This window comes from Protopterus annectens, chromosome 6.part0 (genome assembly GCF_019279795.1).
Source record: "Protopterus annectens isolate FY-2018-M chromosome 6.part0, PAN1.0, whole genome shotgun sequence".
Taxonomy (NCBI): Eukaryota; Metazoa; Chordata; order Ceratodontiformes; family Protopteridae; genus Protopterus; species Protopterus annectens.
Window position 1 is genome coordinate 328,967,251 of NC_056737.1, and position 22,733 is coordinate 328,989,983.

The following is a 22,733-nucleotide window of genomic DNA, read 5'->3' on the forward strand; positions in this document are numbered from 1 at the left end:
ATCTTTAGAGAAGGATAGGAACAAATTGTATAGAAAAAGTGGGAAAATGGGAATTGTGAGAACAGTACATGCAGAATTATATTCTGGAGGAGGAATGAGGTTTAAGGAAAGGCAGGAATTAAATGAGTTATGTAATGGTTAACTGACAACAAGTATATAGAAGATTATAAGTGATGTATAGTTTTTGCAACTGTAATTATGTCAATATGGTTTGTCTTCATTTACATAAATGAACAATTGCCTATGTCATAAGTAACAATTCAATAAAGATGTTTCTTGTTTTAAAAAAAGTGTGTCAACTGATTTATCAGAATCATCTTGGATGTCTGAGTAATAATAATCCAGTGTTTCTTATCCATTATGGGTAAAATATGGAAGATGTGTTCATCTTTACCAGAAACTCAAGTGAGTACAGAACATTGCTGTTCTATAAATTTGTCAGGTTCACTTTGCTAATTTGAAGGCATTAGACACTTAATTTGGCACACTATTTTGGTAAAGAAAGACATTTCAGTATTTTCAGATTAATGACATTTTTATTCCATTGCTGGCTGCTAGATGTAAATTTCTGTGTGTAACATTTTACTAGTAAAATAGTTATATTTTGCTAATAGATGGATAACATTTTCAAGCTTGTGTGTTAGAGTTGAATACTTTCAAGTTAATGAAATGTTTAAATGAAATCTCCGCCTTAGAACTAAGTCAATTTTTCACTCTATCTCTGTTTTCTGAGTTATTTTAACATCTCAAAATCTTCTGACTGCTTCTTACAGATTTTATGACTTTTCTCTAAATGTTACAGACATCTTTGATACTACATTCAAGTCATCATAAACAATAAATATTTAAAGTTTAAAGCTTAGCATTTCAATACTGTGATGCTGCTTATGTAAATTTGTCAAAAGAGGTGACAACTGCCTTTGAATCATTGACTGATCAAATTGTTTTGTTTTACTATGAAAGGCATGGCTACATTGTAAGTAGCTGTGAATCAGTGTAAACTCTCTTCCTCTCTGCAATACAGCCAATGGAAAATGGTTTCACATCTCTGTCTTGTTTACAGCGACCTGATCTCCTAACTACAAATTTCTCGGTGTCTGTGATATGTCACGCAAGTGTAGACAAATTCCTCCGCAAATTATGTGAGACGTTACACTTAAAAAAAGTGAATGGTACTCTTCCTTTGATACCAAAGTGAGGAAATGAAAGTTTTATAAAGTACAAACAGTTTTCAGGTACCTCTACAGTACTGGAATCATATTGTAGGGAGAAAAGCAGCCTAAAAGTTGAGTTAAACTGGAGGAGAAGGTGTAGTTTGTCTTTAATGTCTGGATGCTGATTGTACATTTTCATGTGCAGATTTGACAGTAAAATGTTTAAAGACACTTTGACCAACAGACAGCATAAACAGTGAGTTTTCCATTTTCATTATACTTTAGTTTAAATTACAAATACATTTGTAGATCAGGATAATTAAAACAATGGTTAAACACTGGCAATGCCATTGTTGGTTTTATGCAATCTTCATTAAACATGGTGAAATATATTAGCAGTTGCAGCGGAGAAACACAGTGTTATATTCAGTTTTGGTAAGCTCTTTATATTGGTAGGGAAAGCAGTGCCTAGCTAACAATACTTTTACAGTTGTGAGTGCTTCTCTACAGTACCTCTGCCAGAGTGCTTTCCTACAGTAACTCTGCTGGAGCTGACATAACATGTATTGCATTCCTGTAGAATATTGACCCAGTACTCATAATACAGAAATCCTGTGCCTTCCACTGTAGAATCTGATTGTAGTGTACGTCATATGTGAATCCATGCATAATTTGCACACTCCCTACTTAACTTCTACCTTGCCACCTGCTAAAACTGCAGATTTCATGCATTGTACTGTGCCAATTGATCAACTATATCACTGTAATCCAGCTTGCAAGCTATTTTATTATTAATTGAAATCCTAGCTAAAACCATAAGTCTTTCTTGTAGCATTGTACTTCTTAAATATGTTTTATTAGTTTTTGTTTGGAGAAGCTTCTCTCCCCAAATGTAACAGTCACTGGCAGTGTTAACAAAATGAGTAGAGGTTCCACTTCCTTTGGGAATATCTCCAGTAACCTTTTCTTTTTGAATAAATTAATGACATCCAGCAGTGACAGGCTCTTTGGAATAATATGGTAAAGGGATTGTAATTCTTCATACAGCTGTTCTGCATCAATATTAGCAAAGTCATTCTGGGTTAAAACTTTCTGTAAATCTTTACAGAAATTTAGAATCTTTTCATCATTAATTGCTGTTAGTTCTGGTATGTTGTAGAGGAATTCAAAAGCAACACTACAAATTGTAAGCTGAGTAAACCTGTTCTCCACTGATTTTAGTGCAATATCGACAGGAATGTTGAAAAAGTTAACTTTAAAACTGCGTTCAGGATTAATGAGACGATTATCAGTGGCTTCATAACTGAAAAGACTCCTCTTTTTCCTGGGTTTCACCTGCTTTACAAAAGGAAACCTCTGTTCTTCATCCAGCTGTTTAGATAGCTGAGTAGTTTTCATACCTAGTTGCATTGTATTCAGTTAAAAAACTTTTCAGTTTATGAGGCAGAATCACTGCCTGATCTATCTGCATGGAAGAACTTTACAAAAGTTTACTCACTTGCCAACTTTTACTAGTACATCATACCAGACTACCAATGATATTAAAAACTTTACTACTTTGTGATGCTGCTTTATAATATGCTTTTGTAATTTCTGCTACCAAAACTAAGGCATCATAAACTGCACCCACTTGATATTGCACTGACTTTATACTTTCTACCCTCCAATCTCACCTTGTCTCACACAATGATTTTGCAGTTAAACCTGACACATGATCTCAAAATATTTTATACCTCTGTGTAGATGATGTAAATATAGTGTACATTTGTTGAAGATTAAAAAAAAATGAATCTACTGAAGATTTTGCAGCATCACCAATTGCTAGATTAAGACTATGACAGCTGCATGGTACAAAAATGAACATGGAGTCAATCCTCCCTATAGTAGACCAGGGAGATAATGTGAGGTACAGGGAAGCATGTCACTGATGGGCTTTTTTTAAGATGATACATGCTAAAAATATGAGAAACATTAATATGAATCAGAAGCATGAGCTAAGCTTTGTTATTCTAATGGAGAGTTTGAGAGGTAGTTTGTTCATCTTTTTCAACAAACTAGGAATATATTATTCCATGGCAGAATGTTTTAGGGTTATATCATTAGGTAATGTTTTATTTGTTTCAAATGTTTTGTCCGTAGCTGAAGATGTCATATTGTTGTATATAAAGTATATAATAAGTTCTGTTCTTTTTCTTCTCTCTTATATAAATGTCTGATTTTGAAAGCATATCTATTAATTTTAATGGATTGAATAATCCAGTAAAGAGGGAGAGTTTCTTCAAATACTTGCAATTATGTAAAATTCAAATGGAATTTCTACTGGAAACACATTTACTTAAGATGTAAATACACTTTCATTAAAGAATTATTTAGTTTTAGCAGGTTCTGGCTCTTAAGCTAAAAGAAGAGGCACACTCATTTTATTTTTGATGAAGATAAATATTATTCTACTTAAATGTTTTTGGCATCCTAGTAAACCAAGAGTTTCCTTTGATTGGCACAGAAATGGTTGGGATAATGGTGGAAGAGGATTCCCTCATATTCAATTGTATGCTATTTCAACAATTGTAAAAGTTATAGCGTTGTGGATAAATTCATCTTATGATTCAAAATGGAAACAAATACAACAATAAATATTATTAGTAAATAATACATATATCACAACCTATCATAAATGGTACCTAATAGTTTTATCTGGTTATTAAAAGATTTTTGCATAAATGGTTTTACACCCTATTTAAATAACATCATTTCGTCTTTCCAAATGTTCATAGATTCCAACCATTGTATTAAAGACTTAATATTTTCTAATTGCATATACAAATGACTGCTTAGAAACATATAACTTCATCAAAATTCTAGTATTGAAACAATAATGTAATTTAATTTATTGGGATCAATTCTTAAGTGGTACTGGTATAACTACTGTTGAAAATTTAAGGTCCAAATACAATTAAGATTCTGAGAACTGGTTAATTTTACAAATATTTAGAAACTTTGTGAACATAGAGGTAAATAAGATATTTAAAAGAACGAGCCAGCACGTAAGAATCGCTCGTTAACAAAAAAGTTTATTTAACAAAAATACTGCATATAATGGCAAAATACCATTATAAAAGCAAACCGGTTTCGGCTATCATATAGCCTTTATCAATGCTGCATGTTGAAACAGTTAAAAAAAATAAGATATTTAACCTAAATAAGAAGTTCTTCTCCAAATTATTGAAATTCTTAATAAATATCAATAGTAATGCAATGAAAAATTATATTTGTCACATATTTATAAAATACTTAAGTTAGATTTCACATATTTAGAAAATTCCTATCTATTGGAACTATACCTCAAAATTAATAATGAAACATTCTCTGAAGAATACAATAAGTTAATATTAAAATCTGCAGATAAAACTGCATCTTCATTATATTGGAAAATTTTGACGTGGAAATTTTTACACAGAGCTTTTGCCATTCCTACCAAAATTACAGTTAAGTATAAATCAAATGAATTAAATGCTGGCGATGTAATTCTGAAATAATAGCTGGCTGGATGCATATGGTATATGAATGTGATGCCATCTCTCCTTTTGGAAAGAAATTAATAACTTCATTCAAGCTCTATGGTCAGATATATGTAATATTTCTAAATCTTTAATTTTATTTAATCTTCTGATTCCTTAGATAATTCCAAAAAACCAAGTGCCTGTTCTTTGGTCTATTCTTGCTATAGCCAGAAAAGTAGTTATTAAAAATTGGAAAAGTAAAGTTACATCTTCAAGTAATGAATTTATTAGTATGGCAAAAATTGTTTGCAGTAGTGAATTGCATACTATAAAGATGAGAACTTCTAATATTATGCATTCATATAAATATTGGATTAAACTTAATGACTTGCTTGAAAAAATGTAATTGTTGTTGATGTAATGTTCAGCTATGGACCTATCTAAATAGTTATTTGTTTGTTTTATAATTTATTTATTTATTTATTTATTGTTTTAAAACCAAATAAAAAATGCACATGGATTCAAAGAAAAGATTCTTTCCTGAACTCTAGAATGTTTTCCATTCATATTAGAACCATTATCATACCCCTGGCCTCTGATGTTTTCTAGTGGAATGCCCAAACTTAGTTCACTTAAGATCAGATTATTGAGAAAACCACCAGTATTCCCACTGACCTAGAGGAAGGAGAAGAAGTACTCTGACTTCAACACTTTTTTTGCATTCAACAATATGGACACTTTGTGACATTTTTTCTTGATGACTGCAGTCAGGTGTGCAATCTAGTATAATGCAGTGGTACTTAACATCTATTATTTTTTGCAAAATGCTTTCTCGTACACACCTACTAGACATTAACATTATTAACTCATTCTGAATGTTTTTTCCTAACTAGTGGTCATGAATCTCATTACTAGTAGGACGATGATGTTCTTGTATTACTAGATCAAACTTGCCCAACAGCTGCACTAACCCAAGGAAATTACTGTTACTACTTGTAAAAAAGATGATCTACTCTGTCCCTAAATGCTAAGGTATGTTGTGACAAATACTGACAGATTACAAAGAGTCTTTCTAGAACATTTCTCCAGTAACATTTTTCAGACTGTATCATGCGCTTACATTGATGATGACGGTAAAGCTGGTTTTAAGCCTCAAGCTCAAATCACTCCATTTTGCAACTGTTGCTGCATGTTTAACTGACCATTTGTGTTCTACAGGCTTTTGCCCCAAATTTTTCCAATCACGTTCCTATACTAGACAGGGAAACTGTATGTGTACTACTGAAAAGCTTGCAACCGAAACAGAATGCTAACTTGCTACTTTTAGACTACACCAACCAGGACTTTCTAATTGTCTCACCATTTGTAAGTCTTTTATTATAAAAGATGGGATTCAGTTTTCTGTGGTGATCATCATAGGGCAACTTTACTTCATTATCTGAACAGGCCCTCAAGCAATTAACAAACACCAAACGTTGTCACCCATGGGATTTGGCAGTTTAACAGGATCACCATACATTATTGAATCTACTTCCTTGTAACACTCATTGTATATGTCTTGGTCAACCACATAACTTGCTCCTGGCTCTGTACACACAGAAATGTCACAGTCAGAGGCTGCCCCTGATATTGAATGAGCAGTTTCACACTCTCTCAGACACTGAACATTACCACCAGCTAGGTCAGAGCCATTACTATGCACTTCTGACTCATAATATACAGCATCATCTGTACATCCAGTACCAGTATTCTCAGTGTCTGCTGTACAATAAGCATCTTCAGGACTCTGGCAGGATCTCTCATTGTCTGAAAAGACTGCTTGATAACTCACAAAAATCTCATTCTTGAGGCATCTCACTGTCACTGTCTTGCAGCTCACTGCTGTCTAATGTTTTGACTAGACTGCAGAAATCTAATCACTGAAACACATAAACTAGCCACCTGAATTTCTCTGAGACTTTCTTTTTTCTATTTGCTGTACCAGACAGCCAAAATTTGTAAAGTGATAACAGATACTGGGATTGGAAATTGCAGTCTTCATAACACTTCCTGTAAACTCTTAAATTATGATTGCCCACACAAGACCGTTTTCCTACTTAAGCCTTGCAATTACAATTGCTTGCAGAACTCTAAAGTACATGTATTAGAGCCAGCTTCATACCATGCAAAGTTGGAAGACCAATACTATAGTTTGTACAGTTGTGGCATTTTTGGTAGTATGCAGCTAATTCAAGTACCAGTCATCTGGAAATCGACATTGCATACCCATTCTGGACACTTGCATTCAATTTTTGTCTCAAAGTAGCATTCACTTAGTTGTAAATGTTCAAACTGCTACATCTCTAACCATTAATCACTTTGAATGAACTAAAAACTGTCTGTATTTCACAGAGTCCATAGTGATCACACCTATAATAATGTAAGCTTCAGGAATCAAAGCAATTTGGTTTTCATGTCACTGTTTATTGATTCAGAGGTGGAGAGGATGCTGCATTCATTGTGTTGCTCATTGAATTATTGGAAGCCTCAAAATATAGGTTCCTTTGTACAGGCAGTAGTTTCAAAGTAACCAATCACTTATTTCCAGAAGATCTATGAATTTCCAAAATAGAAGTAAGTAATACTCCAAGCTAAGGAACAAGCAAAAATAAAAGGCCAAAAAATCAAGATCAGGTGACAGCATCTCTGCTCCAACATGGATAACCATAAATTACAGCCACTTATATGATTGACTTTGCACCTCAGAACTTAACGGTAATCAAATCAATGAACATGCTTAGACAGTTGCTAGAATATAAAATCTGAAACTCACATGATTGCAATATTGATTTGCCAGAAAACCACAAACTTTTACAATGAACAGAGCAAAATATGAAGCAAACATTCTGTAAAAATCGGGAACAGCTGAGATCTATGCCCCCACGGATATACATACATACATACATACAAACTAACATACATGAATACATCAATTACTTTACAGTCTGTATGACCATGGCTATATATCTCTGACAGTGATTAAATGAATGAACCATTACATATAAAGGTGCTAGAATAATAGCATTTGCATTATAATGCTTTCTGTGAAGAATGTAAAGTGTGAAACACATGGCTGCAATACTGTCTGATTTCCTAGAAACTCATAAACTTTACAAGGAGCAGACCAAAATATGAGGCAAAGAAATCAAGGACAGTCTGTAAAATCAAGAACAGCATTTATGCCCCCCCCCCAACCAAATGACACAAACACATTTGACCATCAAGTACTTTACAGACGCTGACTATACACTTCAGAAGAGTTTATTTAACTGATCAAATGAATGAATAAATCCACAATCTATGCCACAACACAGAAAGAATGGAATGGATCTTCTTATCTCATTAATAATATTCTGATTATTCACAGCAAAAAGGAGAAGTCAAGAATTTAAAATAATAATGTAATGTATTCCAAAGACCTAGTATTAATGTAATTTCAAAAACATGCAGCTAGAGCATTTCTCCCAGGGTCTCTGTTGAAAATGAGCTCTGTCCCAGTTGGACTCTCCCTGTAAACAAATGTTAAATAAATACAATAAATAAATAAAAAATACAGTCTGTATAGAATGAAAACATGTTAGAATGTTGCTACTATAAAAAGAACTTGACAGTTGAACTTGAACAAATAAATGTGTTTTGAAGCATCATACCATCATACCCATCAATGGCTTTCAACGTCTTTGCCCATGAATTAGAGTAAGCCAAAAATACTAGGGACGAATATAAATTAGTCTAATTCATACTGGAAGAAAACAGAACAATGTTTACATCAAATAGCATTTTCTGTTTAGGGACTTCTCAAAAGCAAACTTTCTTTAGTTACTTGATGACTTAAATACATTCTGCTGTAATCCTCCTCAGAAGAATCCCACTGCTAAAGCTGCTGACTGTGCCCCTGACTTTTACTCACACATAATAGTTGTATTGATAAAGCAATCCCTATCCACAAGAAATATAATGAGAAGTTTAAAAACAAAGCCCTGTGGTGGAATACCCGTGTAAATAAATTACATAACAAGAGAAAGAAACTGCTAAATGCTTATAAGAGGTCTCATTCTACATACCTTAAGAGCAAACCTAAGCAAACTAACAGAGAACATACGGGAACCATTAGAAAGCTCAAAGCAGAGTATGAACTTAATATAACCACTAAAACCAAAAATAACTGCAAATCTTTCTTCAACTATCTCAGCAAGTTAAGACCTAACACCCAGCAGTGTTTGGAACTAGTTCACAATAATATTACACACTTTGACCCAAAGGAAATGGCTAATATCCTAGCTAACAAAAGTAGTGCAGATTTTACTTAAGTCACAGTTGTAGCTATCTCACAGGTTCTACAATCACAGCCACCCCCTTTAATTACTATTGAACAAATTCTATCAGGCCTTTAAAAAACCAAGAATACTTCATCCATGGGTCCTAACAACACACCAGGATGCCTGCTACTCAACCTGTTTAATATAAGCCTCTCCACTGCTTACATTCCTGAAGTTTGGAAAACTACCATTTTAATGCCATTACACAAGGGTGGCATATAAACCCATTAGTTTTGCTAGCCACATATGTAAAGCTATGGAGTGCATTATGTCAGACTTCATTAATCCGGACATTGAAAATATCTTAATCCTGGACCCTCATCAGTGTGGCTTGATTAAAGGAAGGTTCTACCTCTTTAACCTCATTAATTTCTTTGAAAAAGTAACTGAAGCAGTGGATAGTGGTTATACAGTGCATACAGTATATGTAGACCTGGCCAAGGCCTTAGACACTATTCCCCATGCAGGCATTATTAACAGACTTGTAAATCTGACTACAAATGCTTATATTGTGTGATGGATAAGTACCTGGTTGTCTGAAAGAACCCATGTGTTCAGAGTAGTGGGTACCACGTCTGAAAGCAAAAAAGTTACCAGTGGTGTACCACAGGGCTCAGTTTTGGGCCCTATCTTATTTGGCATATATTTCTCAGACCTTCAGACCAACAATTCTGGCCTATGGTTAACTAAGTTTGCAGATAACTGTAAAGTGGGTGTTATTATTCGATCTTCATCTGACTCACAATTGCTCCATCATGGCTCAGACCATGTTAACAATTAGTGCAAGGACAATGGTCACAAATTAAATGCAAAAAATGTAGCCTAGTTCATTCTGGTAAGCAAAACCATTTCACTTATCATATGGGTGATGCACCCCTCCAATCAGACAATTTTGTAAGGGATTTAGGCACTGTTGTTTATAGTTACATATCATTCAAGCATCATGTCTTCGTAGCAGTTTGGAAAGCATTTTTGTCTGGCCCAATCTAATTTTCAAAGGCATCTCCACTAGATCCAAAGAAGTCTTAATCCCTTCTTTACTCATATCTTATCAGACCCATTATTAAATATAATGCCCCTTTTGTCATGTATTTATCTAAATATATCACACAACTTGAGAGACCTCAGAGATTCATAACTAAAAAGCTCAGTGGCCTCAAAAATGGTAGTTATTAGGAGAGACTGTCAGTCCTTTGTCTGTACTCAATCTCTTACAGACTCCTCCATGGAGATCTATATGCAGCCTTTTGTGCCACGAAAGAGCCCAAACCTATTTGAACTCCCGTCCCTTCTCAGAACTAATGATACATCAAATACTCTGTTAAAGGAATTAAACCTTCAATAGATAAATATGACACGTTGACATGATAGATTCATATCCCAATGTATCCCTCATCTCTGGAGCAAACTTCCAGGGGATGTCAAGCTCAGCACCCTTGCACCTTCAAGGTAAACCTGGATAATCGAATGGGCAGCCTCAAATTCTTTCTGGGTCTATCTTGTCATGCCCTCCTTGAGGCTAGAGGGAAATTTTAAATATTATTTTTTGGCTAAGCTTGAAGTGGTTTGCAGACTGATTGCCTAGTACTTACCTATGAAGAAAAATATAACACTGTTAATGGCAGATGTTAATGACTCACTATAATCCTCAGTGATTAATAGAGAAATCAAAAATTTGATGAAGGCCATTGCAAAAATATGAGGCAATGCAAAATTAAGGACAATTGGTGATGCAATCATCCACTAGGAAAAACAGGTCAAGAATACTACTTTAAAGCAATACAACACACACACACACACACACACACACACACACACACACACACACACACACACACACACACACACAATCAACTTGACCAGTTACAGACACTTGTATTATTCTCTGCACCTTAGACGACTGCTTCCCATTACATAATTTAATCAATACATAAAAAATGGCCTAGACATACATTCAGCTTGCTGCTGTTGGAACCATACAGTGCAACCCAGTGAACCTTCTATGCCGCCTCAAAACTCAGGAAATAAAGTCCCAGAATCAAGTACATATTTTAAATATTGTTCTTGTACACTTAGAAGGTTGTTAGTATAACAGGTTTTGCATTCTCACACATTTTCTGAAAGGTGTGAAACCTGAAACTCACACATTACTTGATAACTGCAAAACAGCAATTTGCCAGCAACCCACAGATTTTATCTGACCAAAAATATGAGCCAAAATTGGAGCCAGGAGTGAGCTATGTACTAGTTTTATAACTGTGAACATCTTAAATGTCTGCTTGAGCTCAAATAAATAACAGTCTATAAATGTACTTAATCTTGCTGCTGTCACAACCACAGAGTACAATCAGTGTGATCCCATCTCCCCTCATCCCCTAACCTCTTAACTCAAGAATCAGAAATAAATAATCAGATATGTCTCAGAGGATCCCCATGTTCTGGAACAGGCTCCCCATCCATGTGACGCAGAGTCCGTTCCTAACCCTGTTTAAGTGTAACCATGACCAATGGATGGTAAGTAGGAAATTCACCCTGGGTCTAGCCCCCATGTCTCTACTAGACAGAAGCTGACAGTAATTCCCAAACTTACATCCCCCCTACATAACCTCTAGAAACTTCCTAACATACCCCTTCCGAATAAAGGCCCATGATACATAAGGACATGATTGGGCTAGACTGCTCAACTAGTTTTTAAAGGTCTTGGTGGTCATTAGCCCAGTATATACCTGTGAACCTACAAGTATGAAGTATCTGGTGCAGGGTGATTGTGTTGATAAAGTCCAGAAATCTGTGGGCCTGTAAGTTTGGGTTCATGTGTGATTACTAGTTTCTAGTGGGGTAGTTAAAGTCAAACAGGAATATGGTATTGGAATGAATGGTGTGTGCCTCCAGTAAGTTTAAGTATGTGTTATGTGTTTCCAGGTTATAGAGAGGGACCAGTAGCTTACAAGAATATGGTATGGAACTTTGCCTATGGTAATTTGGATATGGAGAAACTCAAGTGCATCATTGTATTTCACCAACATTGAGGTATGTTTGCTTTTCATATAATGCAAAACACCTCCACTGTTGTCCCTGGCTTGGAGTAGGTGGTTTAAATGTGTGTGGAAGGCATTACAGCCCTGCACTGCCAAGGTGCTCTCATTGACTTTAATCCATGTTTCTGTAACTGCACCAACATCTTTATTTTCAAGGGTGAGAAGAGCTTGGAGGGAGTGGAGTTTCTTCTTTAGGCTCCTGGCATTGAGCAGCAACACCTTTAGATTTTCTAGTGTTGGTTTTGCTATGTCAGAAGGTTTATCAGTTTGACATTGTCTAAAAAAAGTAAAATGAGGGTGGACAATGTATTAGCCAATATTCAAAATCCTAGAGGGGACAAGTGCAGACCATCCCGGCCAAAGCAGCATGGTCTGTTGACCATATCCTCACATGCTAAGAAATATTGTACCCACTTGGAGTGACACCAAAGACTAAGCCAATTATTAAAGTCAGTCATCAGGTGTTCATATTGTGGAATCGTTCTTGGAGAAGGTAGAATGTTGCTCAATGGTAGACTCATACTGGCCTGGGAGACATAGTACGAGAGCTCAATCATGTCTTTCTGCATATACTCTGGGGAGAGAAGTCTCAGCTAATTTATACCCACAAGGACTACTACCGAGTCATACTGGCACTTGCAGTCCAGTTACCTGAATGCATGTGTGATATGGTGGATAATGGCCCCTGATATGCAACTGATCTCGACTATCTCCTTACTCAGCCTGGTGAGTGGGACATCTTGCATTTCACAATGGAGATTCCTATGACCAAAATATTGGGTTGTGTGGTGGCTTGACATATGGGGTTAGATGCTAAGGTTCTGTGAGATGTGGCTGTATGTTTTGTAGTGGTGGTTGGTTTTGTGCAGTGCTTTTAGGGCTGCTGAGGATATTTGTTATAGGTGCAATACCTGGGGTTTAGGAAGATTATTAGCATGTGTGCAATAGTGGAAATTGCTGTGAAATTATCAGAGAAATTTAAGTTGACCCAGAGCACAGTGTAGGGATGCCCATGGTCTTCCATTCTTTTTACACTGTGTATTGAACCTTTCATTGCAATGTTATGAACAGCTGGCCTAAGGGGTGTAACGTGGCTGTACTGGAGGCAAAAACCTGATTTGCAGATGACATACTTGACTGATCCTGAGAGTGAGATCCACAGATTATCTAATTTATTAAATGTATGTGGAAACTATTTGGAGTATACAGCATGTATAAAACAAAGGCTATATATGTAATTTTAGACTATCACTGAGGTTAATAGGGCAATTTCCTTTTTTTGTGTATTTGATCATATGAAATATGTAGCAGTTTGGTTGGCTGAAACATTTAACCAGGTACTATCTAAGATGACTTATTTAAGAAATCAAAAGATAATTCAAGAAGTAGAACTTGACTCCATTAGATTTACAACATAAAAGGTCAAGCTGTAAATATGCCGTAGGATTCAGAAAGAATCCCACTATGGTTGGTAACTGCTGGTCAAAAGGACTGTTTCTGCAATCTCAGAAAATGCAGTTTAGAGACATGTTAGCTACAATAACGAAAGACCTCATTTAAATGTCTCGGAATCACTTGTATTTACCGGCAGTGCAAATCAGCACTTTCCTTTGGTAAGCACCTTGGATGGCTTATGCATCTCATTGGCACAGACACCTCTCCCATCTACGGTCCCAGACACACAGGTGCATGCCCCTTTTATCTGTCCATAAGTTGATAGGACTTCCCTGTTGTATCTTCTTCTTCTATTTTTTTTTTTACCTGCTTTTATAAATCATAGATCTTTACAGCCAGTCAATAATGCTAGACATTAGAATTTCATTCTTCATATTTTTCTTAAAGTGCATCATGATGTTAGGCCTATTGCTATATTAATGTTTTAAAACTTCTTAATTTTAGAGAAAGGGAACAAGAGATTGTTCCACAAGGCTATTTTAAGTAAGTTAAGGGTGAATCTAATATAAGCATGGTGATAGAAGATGAGACTAAAATACTGTGACCAAAGTGTGACTTGGACCCATATTTGATTAGTGGCATGAGTGCTGGAGAGAGTATGGTGGGGAGAATGGGAGTGAATGGCTGCTATCATCTTACCCCCAGCCTTGTAGGGATAGGGAGGTGGCTGTGGCTCACTGCTTGGGTGACTCTTACAGGGAGCAGTGGGTGTAGCACATGCTGCATTGGGCAGAGAATAAGAATATGGGCGGAGGCATTCATGTTCCCACAGTTTGTAGCACCAGCACAGGTCTTATGAACTATTGCAGGGTTAGGTGTTCTAAGAGGAAGGGAGGAGATTCCAGTGGTTCTGGCAGACTGACCTGCTTCCTACTGCCCAGCTCTTGCCTCAACAGGTAGCAAATGGCTTGATAAGGCCTTCCAGCCAGGGAATGACTGGACTGTGGTACTCCCAGCTGGGCTGGAGAATGCCTAGATTCAACCCAAAGAAAAAATTAATTGAGATGGGAAGCCACAGGCCAAGACTCAGTAACAGTGCCCCCCCCCCCCCAAATGGCATTTTTTTAAAATCTGGGAATCCAGCTTTGTACAGTAAGTATCGAGGTGGACATTAATTGCAGAGAAGGATAGGACACTGATAGTTCAGTCTTTGAGTGAAGTAAAGGAAGAACATAAAACTAAAATAAAGGCAGTTAGTAACATTTGTAGGCTTAGAGCATTATTTTTCAAAGAGGAGGTAGTGGAGGCAATAAGAAAGAACTAGCTTCAGAGAGAACATTGATAGTAAGATGTGGACCTAAATGTGTAGGATGTTAAAACATGCCACTAAGGTGAGATGGTTCTAGATCCTCATTTTTTCACTACATGCATAAATGTTTTTATACCTAGCCTCACTCTGGTGTTTTTTTGGGGGGAGTATTCTCATTCAGAGAAGTGGAGCATGGGAGGTTGGAAAACTGCTTTCTTTCTGTGTTGCAGTCTTGGACCTGCAGAATCCCTCATGCAATAAGGGAATGCAAAGTTCTGCCTCAGTCCCTTCACTAGCAGTAAAATTGATGTGAGAGACTCTTCCTGTGGACAGTAGCATTTGAGGCCTTACCACTGCCCATAGCAAGAAACATGCTGTGGGGGTGAACAGAGATTAAGCCAGTCTGTGGAAAGCCAGGAGACATGGCTGGGTATTGGTTTGGATGTAGTCACAGGTCTACCATGAGAAAGCTGAACAAAAAAAAAAAAAAATTAGTGGACATCTTGTGGTGTCACACTTCCTTAGTATTACTCCATGCAAAGTAAAAAGCAAAACTCTAAAGAAAAGTAGTTATTTTGATGAGATGTATGAACTATGTAAAAGTACTGAAGATGAATATTCCTGAGATTAATGATAGATTGATGTGAGATACCACAAGACACACCTTGTTTTTCTTGAAGGGATACATATTACCTCCCAACCTCCTATTAAACTTTCTGGAATAAATGTTTAGGACCTTAACATTTTGCATTTAGCATATCGTAATAACTTCATTTGGAAGAGTGCATGGATTGCAGGGAAATTTCTTCCCAGGAGAACTATATCGTCAGAATTTCTGTTTTCTTTCTTTTTCTTTTGCATGCACATGCTTTAGAGATGCCGTATGAATGAAGACACGGGTGCAGATTATTTAAAGCCATGGCAGGTTTCACAGGCTATAGACGGTGGAGGCGTAGGAGTTGTTGTGGACAGCAGACATGCCGGTTTCACCTCAGGGGATACTGTGACATCATTTTACTGGCCATGGCAAACCGAGGCTGTTGTAGATGGAGGCCTTCTTCAGAAGGTAAGCACATCTATTGAAGTCATTCTGTTATGGAGATGGGATTTTAGTGCTTGTTACAGAATGTTTTATAGTGTTTAGTGTTTACACGTTGTCATATGCAAAAAAATGTCTACAAGCACAGTAGTAACTGCAGTGTTTTACAGTATTCAACCAAAATAAAACCTGCAATCCTTAACTGTGGTGATAATCATCATCATCAGCCATCCCATTTTTCCCATGTTCTGTATGGGGTAGGAGTGTTACTTCAGTTGTTCCTATCTTTTTCAGTTTAATGCCAGTCATGTACATTCTTCGATGGTCATGCCCGATTGTCACAGGTCTTTCCTGACACTATCCATCCATCTCTTTGCTGGACCCTCATTTCCTCTTGATTTCTTCCTGTCTGTCCCAAATCATCTTCACCAGATTGGCTTCTACTTTTCCTGCACATGTCTGAACCAATATAATCTCTTCTCCTTGACTTTTTCTGCAACTGGTGCTACTTTGTCTTCTGCTCTGATGTCCTCATTCTTCATCTGTCCCACAGTGTGCATCCTGCCACCCATCTCAGGCACTTCATCTCCATCTCCTGTAGCTTTCTCAACTGCTCTGCCTTCACTACCCAAGTCTGAATAGTATGCATTAGTACTGGCTGCATCACTGTGTTGTAAACCTTTCTTTTCACCTTCTTTGGCATTCCAACTGTGGTAAATCCTGCAAAGAAAGTTAATACATTAACTATTTGCTTAAAATAAATAATTATACCTGATAATAATGTGTCTGGTAGTTTAGTTTACCTTACAGTGGGTTGCAGTTCTAGGAGAAGCTAAAATGTGAGTTTAGCTTCATGTGTAAATTTGTTTGGCTGGAGACTTGGGGATGTAAGTATATGAGCTGATTTGTTTTAGATTGCTCTGGGAAGTGTCTGTTCACTTTATTATGGCAATAAAACCTTGGAATCCATGCTGCTGGGTCCTGGAGGCTGAATGAGCAGCTCATCAACAAGTAGTAAAGTTTACTTCAAGGTCTAGTGACCTGAAACTTAGTTATATTAGTGAGCACAAGGGGTAGACCCTCCTTTGTGAGGGTGAGATGGGTGAAGTTCCCCATATAAAAATGTCTAATAGATACCTTGTCAGGCTTCTAGCTGTGGGTGAATTAGTTTTGGTGTTATGGACCATGATTAAGCTAATCATATTTCCTAGAGATGTCTGGCTAAGTATCAAGTTGTGCATTATTGATCAGATACGCATTAAATATATTCCTGATGTTATACTCCATCTTTAAACAGTAAGAGATGACAGAGTGGGTTATTGTGGAATTATTCAGATGTTCATCATATTGATCACTGCTATAGTAGCCTTAGCTATATACGGGTTATATCCTAACAAGGATATAACACAGCCAGCCAGCTTCCAAAGCTTCAGGGCACCTTCCACATGCCCAAACTGCCAGACAGCTTGAGCTGAGCTGACTAAAAGAAAGTTTGGGTGCAAAGCCCTCCAGAGCTTTACTGCCACTGAACAGTATGCTCCTCTGAGGCTTTTGAGGGTTGATGGTCGGCTTGTACTATTTCTTTGCTGGGCAGCTAAGTTCCCTTTGGGGAAAAAAACTTCAATATTCTTATATGTGTTGCTATTTTATCACTTTCCTGTTCAGAAAAATTATTTTAAAGTTAAGAGTTTTGTGTTTTAATAGACTGTCATGAGATTGTAATGTACTTTTAAATGAAGTGCTAATTTTTCCTGGCAGTTAAAATTGTTGTAAGGTAACTGAAAACATTTTTTCTGTGGTGAAATTGTGTAGGGTTGGCATAGTGTTTTAAAGTGCTTTAGCTGTGTTTTCTTCTGGAAAAAACTAACTTTTATTGACTGGTAGTATTAACTGCCATTTCCTGCTTGTCTTCTGTGGGAAAAAGGTACCATTTTCAGCATGAACATGGAAGGCACTACCGGTCCCAGTTTGGTTCATGGTCAGTCCTTCTTCCAGCCACAGAAAGAGGAAAATTAAGTAAACAGCCTTTGCCACCACAGCAGGCTAGCAGTTTGCCTCAGCTGTAGGTGGGTGACTCTACTGTAGCCAATTGTTGTATCTCAGACTACTCCTCTTTTACTCTTTTGGACCAGAGGTTAGCCACTTCCTCTGTGGCTTTTAGAGTCCCCCCGTGGGCAAGGAAGAACCATTCTTGTTGGTTCTATGACAGGGAGCAGGAAAGGTTTTCCTTGTGTGTCAAGATGCTGTGACCACCCCTTGGGGAATCTGCTGCTGCCATTAGTAACACAGCTACCCCATTTTTCTTGTCAAAAAGAAACAGAAAACCAAGCATGTATTTACACCTCCTCAAATTTCTTTGGATGTGAGTATTTTACTGGGTCTGGCTCAGGATTTAATTCAGGCTATTGATCCTTCTTGTAAAGCAGTTCCTGGTAAAGAAAGAGGGATACCTCTTTCCTAAAGAGATTCAAGATTCTGTATCTGAACACGAAGTGTACAGAAGGATACAGGGTTTTTTCCCTCAGATTTCTGATTCAGACTCAGAGGAGAGCTCAGTTTCTGATTATTTCTGTGTGGGATTCTCTTTCTCTGAGACTGCTGCTAGAATGTGCCAGTGTTTTTAGTGGGAAAACACTAAAGTTTTACAGTCTCTCAGAAAATCTATGAATTGTTAAAGAAGAATTTTCCTGATCCTACACACATTCCTTCTATTCTGTCTACTTTAGAGGATGTATGTATTACTGCCTGCAATTTTCCTGATAGTCAGTCAGATGTTCTTAATAAAGCAGATAGACTGTATAAAGTTCCTACACTCTTTCCAAACTAGACCAAACAGCAATAGCTCTAGTTGATCCCAGAGCTGCTAAGCAGCTGGTCAGTTCCAATCCTACCCTTTCTGATAAGGATTGGAAAATTATTGATAGGTATGTGAAAAAGTGCATACTTCTGCAATAATGATTTTCAGAATTTTGATTTGTCAGGCTCATATGTTAATTTTTTTCTGATTAATTATGAAAGTTTTTTTATCTGCATTTTCTACTTTTGAGGAAAAAGCTGCTTTAAATAACTTAGTTTCTTCTATTGCTGAGTTCATTCCTCATAATTTAAAGTGTGTGTGTGTGTGTGTGTGTGTGTGTGTGTGTGTGTGTGTGTGTGTGTGTGTGTGTGTTTGTGACTCTGTTGATAATTCTTTCAGGGCTTTGGCCACTGGTACTGTTTTGAAGAGGTTTGCATGGCTGCATTCTCAAAACATCCCAGATGATATTAAAATTGCGATTTTTAAATTAAGCCTTGGATAGAGATTTAGTGTTTGACCCCTCTGCTGCAGAGGTAATCAAAACCTGTGATGAAAAGGCAAGCTGATCCAGGGAATCTCAAGATTTTTCAGCCCTCTTTTTCCAAGGGATTTTCTCCTCATCCAGTTTTGGGAAAAAGCAGAATAAACAGTCTTAGCAAAATACAGGTAAACAGATGTTTAAGAAGAAATTGCAAAGGGATTCTAAAAAGAAGTCTTGAACCTCTGGAAACCAAAGACAGTCCAACAAGTCTGAATGGCTATTCAAGAGACCTTGTACCCCCTCCCACCCTGGCTCCTTTTTTTCTTCTAGAAAGTCAGAATCTCTATTTTTTTCTCTTTGGCAACAGATACTTTCAGGTAAAAGTGTTCTGAAAATCATTCGTCTTACAGATGGCAGCGGGAGGAAATTCCTGCTTTCCAGGGGGTCTTTCCTCATTCCTCATCCTCTAGACCACTAAGTTTTCATCACATGCTGGTCCAAGGATTGATAGAACCAGTTCCTCTTTCCCAGGTGGAAGGGTTTTTATTCAAGGATGTACTTAGTGCCAAAGAAAGAAAAACAAAAATGCTTGAGGCCAATATCTGGATCTTTCTTTCCTAAATCTGTTTGCGATTGTGCCCAAATTCTAAATGGTGTCACTTCACAACCTGTTACCTCTTCTTCCTCTTTCAAGTTTCCTTGTAATATTACACATGAATGATGTTTACTATCACAGCCCTATGCATCTATAGTTCAGATATTTCTTAAGGTGTTGGTTTCTGGATTACAGTCTCAGTGCTCTACTTTACCCTTTGGACTATCAGTTGCACCCAGAATGTTCACAAAGTGTCTAGCTCCAGTTATAAAAACTGCAACACCAAAGCGGTACTCTTTTAAAACACTAAAAAAATGATAAAAAAACACTGGACCAGAGTGAGAAATATGTTAAGCGTTTTCATTTCATTTAATTAAGAACTTCATCAGAACTCCTCCAGTTATAGCTCATTGCAGTCTACAGGGTATCCAAATTTTTCCATATTTAGATAACATGCTTACCTCTGCACAGTCTTTTCAAATTGTCATGACTGTCTCCCTTAGGCAGGTGATCTCTTACACAAACTGGGATTACAAGAGGACATTCAAAATACTTTCTTGACTTCTTCACGCAGGATTTTGTTCCTCGGATGTCAGCTAGACACTTCAGTTAAAAGAGCTTTTCTTCCACAGGAAAAAAAATAGGTGTATAGCTAGATCTATTTCTAAGGTTTTTCCACTCAGTCTTCAGTCACTGCGAGGGAATACCTTAAGGTTTTAGGTCAAATGGCATCTATGATTCTTATGATATGCCTGGCATGACTCCATATGAGAAAGCTACAGTGGTATCTGAAATCGCTTTGGGACCCAGCACCAACACCCTTTATCTTTTGAAATCCTACTGCTGGGTGTGTCAGAAGAGAAATCCTTAAATCCAGGTCTCCAGTTCTTCCTCCTTGCTGCAAGCAGTCAATCACCAAAGACATCTCAACATTGCTTGGGGAGCAGTTTCAGGAGGGATAAAAGTACAGGGGATGTGGGATACCAATGACAGAAGCAAGCACATAAAAATCAAGGAGATGCTTGCACTGAGCAAGGCACTAAAGTCTGAGAACCAGTTTTGGTCCCAAGGACTTCTTCAATTGGTGACAGACAATATCACAGTCATGTTTTACATCAGCAAGCAAGGGGGAACCAGGTCATACCTGTAGATCAGTATGTGTGTAAGCCTTTAAGAAGCTTCCCAGTCAGTAAGCACACACCTATATCCACTGAGCACATGTGAGATATAAGTGCCATTTTGAGTTAGTAGTCAGAGTGTAAGAATGCAATGTTAGTAGTCAGTTAGTTAGATAGTTGATGTGTTTGTACATAATAAAATACATAAACAAACACCCGTGCCTCAGCTTGTTCTTTATGCACATAAGAAGAGTGACATGGTGCCAGAATGGGATCCTGAATCACAGCCATGAGGCAACTGGCTAATGTTGGAGGGGTATACAGGAGTGGATCAACCCTACTGCTCAAACAACTTGCAAAACAGGTCAGAAACAAATTCCAGTTACTAAAACTTGCTTAAATGATTTATTTTGCTACAAATATAAAACAAAATACTCAGAATGCTCAAAACAAATTTCTTATCAAACTAAATGTTCAAAACCATGGCATATTAATTAAAACATTCAAAATAATTACGAAAAACATTTGAAACAATATCTAAATCGCAAAAAATGTACAAGAAAGGGAAAATGACCATATTTTTTCACTGTGTGCTACTTTTTCGCATTAACTAAAACTACTCATAGTATTCGAAGTGGGTGAAGTGTTTACAAGTGTGTGTAGTGTTACAGTGCAGTTATTTCGCAAAGTACAGTTATTTCAAAGCATATTTCACAACACAGTATTTCAAGGAGTTTATTGTGCAGTTGAATATTATTACAAGTGCCTGGTGTGTGTGCATGCTCATGCATAATTACAAGGGTCAAGATTACATTGTGTTTTGCTATAATTTGTGGGCATGGCAGAAGGATTTTGCAGACCCGCACCACTTGTGTTTGATAACAATAGTGCAGAAAATTGGAATGTGTTTGAGCAGGAATATGATATTTTCATACAGGCTGCTTTTTCTGACAAAGATGCACTTACTAGAGCTTTTATTCTGCTTAATTTAGCTGCTTCAAAAGCCATTGAAGGAGAGCATTCATTTGTCTATGCCTCAGCTGTGTATGCAGGGGAGGGGGGAACCAACATATTGTGGTACCGGCTGAGTCAAGGGAAGACCCTGAGTGCTTAAAACATAAATTTGGAGAGATGTGTAACCCCCAGCAAATATTACAATGGTAAGACACTTATTTTACACTAGGGATCAAAAGCTGCATATGTAACTGATTTGAGAAACATAGCTAAAACGTGCAGATTTGGTGATCTGAGAGTTGAGTTGATAAAGGACAGGCTTGTGTGTGGTATTAACAATGACACTGTGAGAAAGACTTTGCTTCGAGACAGTGATTTAACATAGAATAAGGCCATTGAGATTTGTCAGATATACGAGCTTACAGATAACATACAAGTATGTTTACAAATGAGAATAATTGTGGAAAGCACAGTGACAAAGCTCATGTATATCTTATACTTATCTTCTCTTTCTCCCTTGCCAAAAAATGGAAGGCTGTCCCATTATCTCTCAGAACAACTCTTAACCCTGTCAATTTTAAATCCTCTCTTCACTCATACCTCTCCATTATCTGGAACTGTCCTTGCTCATAATCCTATACTAACCTTCCTATAAAACCTTTTAACTCTATCCTTTACTAGCCTATTAATTCTGTATTTGTATGTGTGTGTGTAAGTAGGTATATATAGGAAGGCTGTATGCTTATCTATAAATCTTGTTTAGTAAATTGCCAGGTATACTACTTTACAATGTGTTAAATACCCTATACTGTCAATTGTATTACAGTACTTTACGATTCTACTGTCTTTGTACTATGTTATTTCTATTTTACTGTGGAGCTTTTCTCCCAGGGCCTCCACTGAAAATGGGCTCATTATGGCCCAATGGACTTCCCCGGTTAACAAACTGCAAATACATAAATAAATAAATAAATGTAGACAGTGTGCATCATGTG

At 37.0% G+C, this 22,733-nt stretch overlaps 1 protein-coding gene across 1 annotated transcript in view; it reads left to right on the plus strand.

Moving 5' to 3' along the window:
- Positions 1-22,733, plus strand: part of LOC122804301 (prostaglandin reductase 2-like) — a 332,343-nt gene that overhangs the window by 88,926 nt on the left and 220,684 nt on the right. Inside the window, exon 4 of the mRNA XM_044074091.1 lies at positions 15,629-15,820. Coding sequence (XP_043930026.1) covers positions 15,629-15,820 — 192 coding nt within the window. The remainder of the gene's footprint in view (positions 1-15,628; positions 15,821-22,733) is intronic.